We start from the raw sequence: 9,112 nt of genomic DNA, 5'->3' as shown, positions 1-9,112 counted from the left end.
ATTGCGCAATTCAATCAAACTTCGTATGGAAAAAGAATGGAAAAAAATCGAAAATTTTATAAAATGTTTTTTTGGTATAACTTAGCGACAAATGTATTTAAAATGACAATTCGTGTCTATTAAAATTCGACGCTCTGCAAAAGAGGTTTTTATAATTTATTTTGTGGAGCGTCGAATTTTGAATGATACTCATTCATTTGTTCGTTAAGTTATATCTAAAATAATTTTTAAAATTTTTGAAAATTTTTCCATGCTATTTCAAAAGCTAAAATTTTCAGAGGATTTTTTCTTAATAATTTGGGAGCATTTGAGCTGTTGGAAAGAAAAAGAAAAAGAAATTCAAAAATGTCAATTTTGTAAACACGAATCAACTGATTTGAATGATTAAAAAAGTATTCGATTCGTATTAATGGGAAAAACGTGCTGGTTAGTTTTTGACAAAAGTAGGTCCAACGGTTTTGAAGATACGAGACAAAAAATGCCAAAAATGGTAACTCAGTTTTTGAGAGAATGGGTTCGATCGAAATAATTCCAAAAACATTTTACTTGTATTGACAAAATGAAGAACTATGCATTTTTGGGAAGGCAGGTCTATCGGTTTCGGATATCCAATAAAAAAATTATAAAAAATGCCATTTAGTGGTCAAAAATGAACATACAAATACATATGTTCATTAAATCAGATATTTCATAGAGATTTTAATAATAAGTACAAATTTTGTTCATATTTTTGTGGATTTTGTATCAAGATTTATAATGTTTGAAAAAAGTTGACATTTTCAAAAAAAAATGAATTAGAATAATCTAATTTTTCAAAAAATTTTTTTTCAAGTCCAATTTGTTCAGAAATTTCAAAGTTTTCAAAAAGTATTTTTATAAATTATTAATTTATTTGTTTCTACAAATTTTTTATCTTTCAAAAGTTTAAATTACGGTACGGTAAGTACCAGAGATTTGCCTTAAGGCACGATGCCATGCACCAGTAATTTTGTCACAATTTCAAAAATTTTGAATATGAATTCATAATGACTAGGTTGTTTATTTACACAATTTGCCTTAGAGCTAAATCCCACTTCTATTTAGTTGTATTCTAGTTCATATAATTATTAAGTGTTGTATTATATTCCGTTCGATGGAGAACAGTCTTAAATTGACAAAAATTATAGAATGTTTGAAATTTGTAAATGTTTAGTGTTTTTATGAAATATTTATCTACGCCTCTGGTACCCATATGAATTTCCCATCAATCGTCGGGTCATTAACAAGAGTCAAGGCCTCGTAATATCAAACAATGATATTAAACTCTACACTGGCCAGACTGGAATAGAAAAGCACTTTAGAAATTACAAGGACGATTTTTAAGAAGATGATACACACCTACGCATGCATACACGCAACTAGGTTGATCAAGAATGCAAAAAATAAATGTTTTGAAATATTCTCTCACATTGCTTTATTATATGAAATTACATTTATCAGACCAAATTTTCTGGTCTAGTATCATCCAGATCATCACCATCATCGTCAAGAACCGATCTACTGTCATCAACTTCATCAGTTGACCACTTGGAGAAAGAAACATTCAAACGTTTATATGCCTCCCTACGAATCCTTTCCATAATATCAGGATAAGGAGAAATAGCTTGCATAAAATCCTTTCGATCCAAAGTGTAAAGTTCGCAAGTTTCTATAGCTACAACAGTTGCCGATCTTAAATTATTTTCAGTGACCAGAACGACTTCTCCAAAATGGGCACCGTCACTCAAATGTGCGACTTCACGATTTTGTCCATAAATGGCTACAGTTCCTGATCCTATGAAAACATGCTGTGACCAGGTTGGCCTTCTACTACTATTGTATCCTGGAAATAAAAGAAAAAGAATAAAAACTAGTTGGTATTGGTATTCTGCCTTGAGGCAAGTTACATGAACAAGTTACATATGTGTAAATAATCGACTTAATCAATAAAAAATAAATTAATTTATGAGTTATTAAAAGTATTCCTAGTAGATTTATTACACATCATTGAAAACGAACGAACACGTTAATTGGAGTATTTTCTAAAAGCAAATTTTCAAAAATCAATAATTTTTATAATTGAACCAGTTTCCGTAGTACTTTAATGATTTAGTATGTTCATTAAGACCAAGCACTCTATCGTTATACCAAGTAAATCGTCTAATTTTAATTTTAACAAATGTAAAAAAAAACTACTCATTTTTTAAAACTTTGATATTTTTTTAAAATTAAACTACTTGTCGTAAGACCGTAATATTTCAGTAAGCTCTATAAGACTATGATATATATCACCAAAAAAGTTCTATAAAAAGCGGCTCAAATTTTTTTTTAACTGTTGAATAGATTTTCACCTAAAAAGAATCAGTATCATTCCCAACTAATATATTTCGAACAGTTTTTGTTTTTTTTAAATTGATTTGGTAGTATAAACTTAAATGTAGACGAAAAGTTTAACACTTTTTTTTCAAACTGCAAAAAACTGCTTGGCAGATCGTCGCACAAATCTGACAAACGATAGGCCTCATTGAAATACATAAAATGGCTCTTAAATTTCTGAAATCGGTTCAGGCATTTTTGAGAAAACGTCGATTAAAGGTCTAATTTTGACAAATGCCAAACAAACGATACTAATTTTTGCAAACTTTGACAAATTTTTAAAGTTAAACGAGTTGTCGTAAGGCCGTAATATTTTAGTATGGTCTATAAGACTATGGTAGTATCGTCAAAAAAAAAAATCATAAAAATCGTCAAAAAAAAAAAATTACAAGAAAATGGCTCGATCGATCCAATATCTTTCGAACGGTTTTTGAATTTTTGAAATCGATTCAGAATTGCTGGCTGGTCGACTAAATTTTTTTCACTTTTCTGCGAATTGAAAAGAAACGGCTCGCCCAATCGTCGCACAAAACTGAAAAACGTTAGTCCTCATCGAGATACACCGAATGGATTTTAAATTTTTAAAATCGGTCCAGCCATTTTTGAGAAAATGTCGATTTACCGCAAAAAATCCTTTCACACACGCACACATACCTTTTCCAATTTTGATCTCATTCGATTCAGAATGGCTTGAAACGTCGAGAAAACACAAAATTAGCGAATCGGAATTTTTTATGAAAACAAACTTCTCCTACTGGTAGTTAATAATTGTTGTGTAAAGCTACTTACTTGTGCTAAGTAGATCTCAGACTGCAGACAAGTCACAATACGAACCAGCAAAGTATTTGGAATTTTTTCGAAAAACGGAACACTGGTCACCAATCTTCGGCAACTGTACACTATAATCTCTTGTCTGAGTTGCGTAGATAAAGTATCCAATATAGCGTCTTCTTTATAAAAATTCTTCTGAAATTTAAACTCATAATAATCCAACAATCTATTCCTGATCACCTGAGGAAGTTGCTTGTGGCGTATAAACTCATTCAATTGCTGGAGCAGTGTTTGGTACTTCAATTTAGAAGCATTCGTATTTCTAACTAGAAGCAAAATTTGTGCAACTACCAGGATTTTCAGGATTGATCCAAAAAGATATAATACCATTGTCATGATCATGTCTTCGGAAGAAAAAGATAGAGACATTCCATAGTTATAAGTCGTACTGGCACTCATGATGTTAAAAAAGCACGTGATGTAACGATCATTTGGAAACTTGGGCAAAAAGTTCATTTGTTTTACCCAAGCAAAAGTTGGTATCAAATCTTCGACATCACCATGAGTCCAACGGGTGATCATGAATTTCAAACATGCCAACCAGTGGAGGATCACAAATAAGGCAAAACATTGTCTCAAGAAACGAGAGGTGTAAGATGATGTGTAGTAACACACTTGAAAATTTTTCATGTAGGTAACTAGAGTTATGATATGGAAAAACTTCAGGAGACCAAATATTATGAACGAGTTTAAGGAATGGCTTGTCTCGTATGATAAATGGAAGAGCAGTTCCAATGGTGCACTCGAGACTATGTTGAATATTAGGTATCCTTTAAAGTAATTAATAATGATTCTTTTGCGATCAAGTACTATCTCTTTGTTGGAGGTACAAAAATAACCAGTGTTAAGGGAGCACATTATGTCTATTATTGAAGCCATATCTACAAAGAAGCACAGGAGCTAGAAAAAAAAAATTCAATTTAGAATCAAAAATTTATGAGACAGTGTCGAATCATCAATCACACAATCGCTAAATATTGCATATAATATATATAATCAATGTAAGAATATATTTACCATAGCAAAATTATTAACCAAGGAATGTTCATGTTTTGGGTAAAAAGAAATAACATATGGCACAATAAGAATTTGAAGTGACAACAAAAGTATCATGATTCCTTCGAAAAGCATCCTGTAAAACACAATTTTTATATCAGCAATTATAATTAAATATTACATAACCATATTCATATAAAGTTTTATTCAATATCATCCACAAAACTAAAGTATCAATTCTCGGATAAAATAGGTATGGTATGGTAATGCTATGTTGCGGGTCTATATTTGTATGAGTTGGTAGTACCAAACTGTAAAAATTTTATGTATTTGCTGTGCAATCTGGTGGTTTACACAAACAACCTAACTTCACGCATGTGTTATCAAAGATAGATCACGTGACGCTTAAAGTGGGAAGTATTTTGACACAAAATCACGAAGGAGGATGATCTAGCAAGATATCACGTTCACTTATTTATTGCCTTAATTAAAAAAAATTCAAAAATTGTCAAAAGTATTTTAAAAAAAAATATGATTCTTCTAGGTACTAATAATACACGTGATGTTTGTGGGGAAGGGTGGAGGGGGAATTTAAATATCACGAGTATCACCAAGAAAGAGAGAGGTGTCCAAAAACCCTTAAAAAGCGATAATATATAATATATTTGACGTTTGCACGTTTTGTAGGTTAGGTTTTATGTATAAAAATTCCGATAGCAAATAGATACATTTTCGATAGTTTGTGATTACCAACTCATTCGAATCATTTCTATTTTATTCGAGAATTGGCCTCTAGGACACTTTGTTTATGACTTCTTCAAAATCAAATTTTTACCTAAATTTGCTAAAAGGATGAAAAACATAGTAATACTGATGCAAATGCCTTCTCCTTTCCATATGAACAGCTCTTTCGCTTTTCAAATTTGCCCTTGAAGCAGGAAAATCCGGACATACCATACAGTAGTTTCTAAATCTAAATGAAAAAATATTAAATAAATATGTTTTTGCCTAAATAATTAATCATTCATGTTGAGCCTCGAACAAGAAAAGTAATTACTAATTAAAAATCAAGAAAAAAACTACGTATACGCATAGAATCAAAGAACACTATCACGCGACACGACGGCCAATCACAGTCGACCCGTATAGAAATGATTTCATCGAGAGCGAATGACGAATCATTGGCACTTGACTTTTATCTGCCGTAACAAACTTCCGTTGCATTTGTACGGATTAACACCCTAGTCACGCCTAAAGAAGTTTTACTTCAAAAACAATTATTGACAACGTCAAGAAAATAATAACCAACAAAGTAAGGCTTTTTGATTAGAAAATAAACAAGCAAAATTATCCATATATAAATAAATCGTTAAATAATACAAGAAAAATGCAAGGATTGGAGTGTGTTATATATTACCATTATAAGTGAATAAATTATAAAGAAATTCTTAATAATAGTTTGTTGAAATGGGAATTGAGAAAATAAAATTTTTAACCTGCAAAAAATATCATTTTTTTAATATAAATATTTCCTATAATTATTACCTTCTACGTAACTGTGGTATTAATCCATTTCCAGGAATAACACGATCTAATGCATCTCTTCTATTAAAAATCGAACAATTGTGTATATGAAATACATTTGTATTAGACATATTTGTAAAAGGAAATTGTTTTTTACAATAACACAAATTGTAAGTAATATTAAACAAATGTATATTGATTTTGTAATATGCCAATATTGAATTATTTTTGTTTTTTTAATTCGATCGATAGTCAATTTGCCATAAATTTATTTCGACAAATGAAATTTTACAATTATCTAAGACTCAATACCTATAGTAATCTATATTTGCAAGTAAACTAATTTATAAAGACCAAAGATTTAATTTAATTAAAAATCAGCACTGTAGTAAAAACAAGTACATTTTATGAGTCATTATATCATCAAGTATCCGATTTTCTAAAACTAAGCCATTTCTTGACAGCCATTTTAATATTAGCCCGAATAAGTGCAGTGTCCTTTATTTTCTCAAATAAATGTGGATAAGGGCCCATAACTTCCATAAAATGTTGTCTGGACAATGTATAAAGTTCACATGTTTCTATTGCAACCACAGAAGCTATTCTAACTTCTCCTGTGACTAGAGATACTTCTCCAAAATAATCTCCATCGTACAAATGATTTTTTTCAATTAAACTTGCTCCATAAATAGCTACTGTTCCGCAATTTATGAAGTACATGCAGTTTCCAGGTTCTCCTGCTTTAATAATATAATCCTGAAAAAAATAATGATAATAAACATATCTTTTGACTAACAATTTTAACAACAATCTTTTGAATATTTATCATTTATTACCTTGGGTAGATATATTTCGGCATCCAACAGCTTGACGATGTTCATGATGAGATTTTGGGGAAAATTAGTGAAAAACGGAACATTTTCAACCAGTCTTTTGCAATTGGTCACCAATATTTCATGTTGCAAATGCGACGATAAAGAATCCAAAACTGTACCTTCCTTATAAAAATATTTCTGGAAACGATACTCGTAATAATCCATCAACCTTTTACTTGTTCCAAACGCCATTTGTTTGTACATCAAAAAGTCTTCGAATTGTTGCAGTATATTCTGGTATCTCAGATGAGAAGCGTTCTTGCTCCTTATTAAAATTATAAATTGCATAGTAATTGCAATTTTTAAACAATAACCAAACAAGGCCATCGCCATACAGAATGCACAGTGGTCCAAAAAAAATATTTTAACCTTATCATCATGTTGGAACCCTAAAATTGTGCGCATGACAACATACGAACTTAAAATATATCGAGTTGTAGTGTCCATTTGGTCAAATGAAATTTGATAAATCCAGTTAGATCTGGGAATATTATCCACATTATCGCCATAACGGAATCTGGTCATCATCAGAAGTAAACAAGTGAGCCAATGTATTACGATGACGATGACCAGGATTCGAAATATGAGTTTCGACAAATAAGTCAAACTCGATTTTAATTCTTTACTTCCGTGCAAATAGGACAAAGGGTACACAAGTGAAAAATTTTGCAGAAAATAAAAAATATGAATGGAGTAAACAAAAAGCTGTCCTCTTCACTTGGGGTTCTGGTATGTGAAGAACAAATTCTGCAGGAAACGATGCCAGGAGGTCGAAAATGAAGCGGGTCTTGAGGTATTTTTTGACAATGAGGTTTGACTCTAAAATGATTTCCAAGGAGTCTCGATCTAAATAACCGGTTACAAAAGACAGACAAATATCCAACAATCCTATTAAATCGATCACAAAAACTAAAAACATTGGAAATTGAAAAATACTCCATAATTTGACTTGGGCAAAAAAGTTATGACAAATGGTGCGATTGCAAGCTTCAGAATTATCAAGCATATTAATAACCACTGCCAGTATAACCTGAAAAATAAAAAATAGTGTTAGAAGATACATATGAATTTGAAAATTCGAGAAAAATCTATTATATTAATAAACGAAATATTATGATAAACTGAAAATAAAAAAAATAGTGATAGGGTAAAGTAGGGCTTAAAGTCCTCGGGTAAAAAGGTTCACAATCATTGGAATTTTTTAGTGATGATATTTTAAAGTAGAGGGTAAAAGATGTGTAACTAGTCATCATCTTATTCAGGAGATAAACGGAATTGTATCAATATTCATACCAAAAGTATTTTTTTTGGAGTTTCTGTGGTTTTGGTTTCTATTTTGATACAACCTTTATAAAAGCTTACATGTGGCTGGAGTAAAAAGAACCAACTAAACCTTTAGATTGTTTAAAGTTTAAATAATGAAAAATAGTAAATAAAATGTTAAATTATATTAATAGATATTTGATCTCTGCTTATGAATGTGTTTTTTGAAATACGAGATCAAGGTTATGTACAATGAAACCTCTGTAAAAAAATTTCCCATATATCTCTGTATATCCACATATCTATTTAAAATAAAAATGGCGTTGGTCTCCTTGCCTCCTTTTTGTCCCTTATTACCACGCCCATGGGGCAAAAGGGACAGATGACAAATTTTAGAAAATAGTAAACAAATATATTTCTATAATTAGGATGAAACTGGAAATTTTACTGAATGTAATTCGATAGTTGTTTGTTTGATACATGTTATGTGATGTCATGTAGTTCATTTACTTTAGACAATATAATCACTGTCTGAAAGTCAAATTGGACCTTTATGCCCCACCCTACCCTAAATCCAAAATAAATATTTGCATTTACTTTTTTAATAAAAAAAAAGTTTCTTATTTATTTTCTTACCGAAAATGACTAAAAGGATGTATAGTAAAATAGGCATAGTGAATGTGCCTCCTATTTTCTAACTTTATGGCTCGGCGGCTTTTTAAGATGTTCTTTTTATTGCAATTTTTCTGTTACCAAAGTACTTCGACGAATTCTAAAGAAAATAATTCTAAATATATAATCCATAAAAAATTAGAAATATGTCCATAAGAATTCAATTAGGTACTCAGACATAGTTAGTCAGGTTGACTAAACATACCAATCATCTACCAGGGAAATAGTAAATAAAATTTTTATAGAAAAATTAAACAAAAATACTAATGACCTATTTTAGGTCCACTAATGAGATAAAGTTTTTTTGTACTATCATTACTGTAAAGAAATACTACTTTTACTTTTTTGCACTTAGACAATACATTTGCTCTGTCTTTATATATACAAATACTTTCTCAAAATTTATATACATTAAAGAAATTGTTAATAATATAATTTTATTTTATGCAAGCACTTGCACAAGTTTAATAATAATTTTTCATATCTAAATAACTTGCTTTTTATTAAATATAATTTTTTTTTACAATTGTGATTTAGATTAAATGCTTAATAAAACA

The 9,112-nt window shown here is 30.1% G+C and overlaps 2 protein-coding genes across 2 annotated transcripts in view; both read right to left on the bottom strand.

The window, feature by feature from the left end:
* Nucleotides 1-1,475: 1,475 nt before the first annotated feature.
* LOC113379332 (potassium/sodium hyperpolarization-activated cyclic nucleotide-gated channel 2-like) lies at nt 1,476-3,855 on the bottom strand. Its single transcript, XM_026619530.1, has 2 exons — nt 3,150-3,855; nt 1,476-1,861 (listed from the first exon to the last, which is right to left on the bottom strand). Exons 1-2 carry the CDS (start codon nt 3,853-3,855, stop codon nt 1,476-1,478), a joined length of 1,092 nt encoding a protein of 363 aa, XP_026475315.1.
* Nucleotides 3,856-6,168: 2,313 nt separating this feature from the next.
* Nucleotides 6,169-9,112, bottom strand: part of LOC113379316 (potassium/sodium hyperpolarization-activated cyclic nucleotide-gated channel 4-like) — a 20,362-nt gene continuing 17,418 nt past the window's right edge. Inside the window, exon 5 of the mRNA XM_026619529.1 lies at nt 6,169-6,501. Coding sequence (XP_026475314.1) covers nt 6,169-6,501 — 333 coding nt within the window. The remainder of the gene's footprint in view (nt 6,502-9,112) is intronic.

The sequence above is a fragment of the Ctenocephalides felis genome, unplaced genomic scaffold (genome assembly GCF_003426905.1).
Source record: "Ctenocephalides felis isolate EL2017-DRISC unplaced genomic scaffold, ASM342690v1 CF-g0.4_SCAFFOLD_00845, whole genome shotgun sequence".
Lineage (NCBI taxonomy): Eukaryota > Metazoa > Arthropoda > Insecta > Siphonaptera > Pulicidae > Ctenocephalides > Ctenocephalides felis.
Note: the sequence above shows the minus strand (reverse complement) of the source record. Positions and strands in the feature narration are given on the sequence as shown.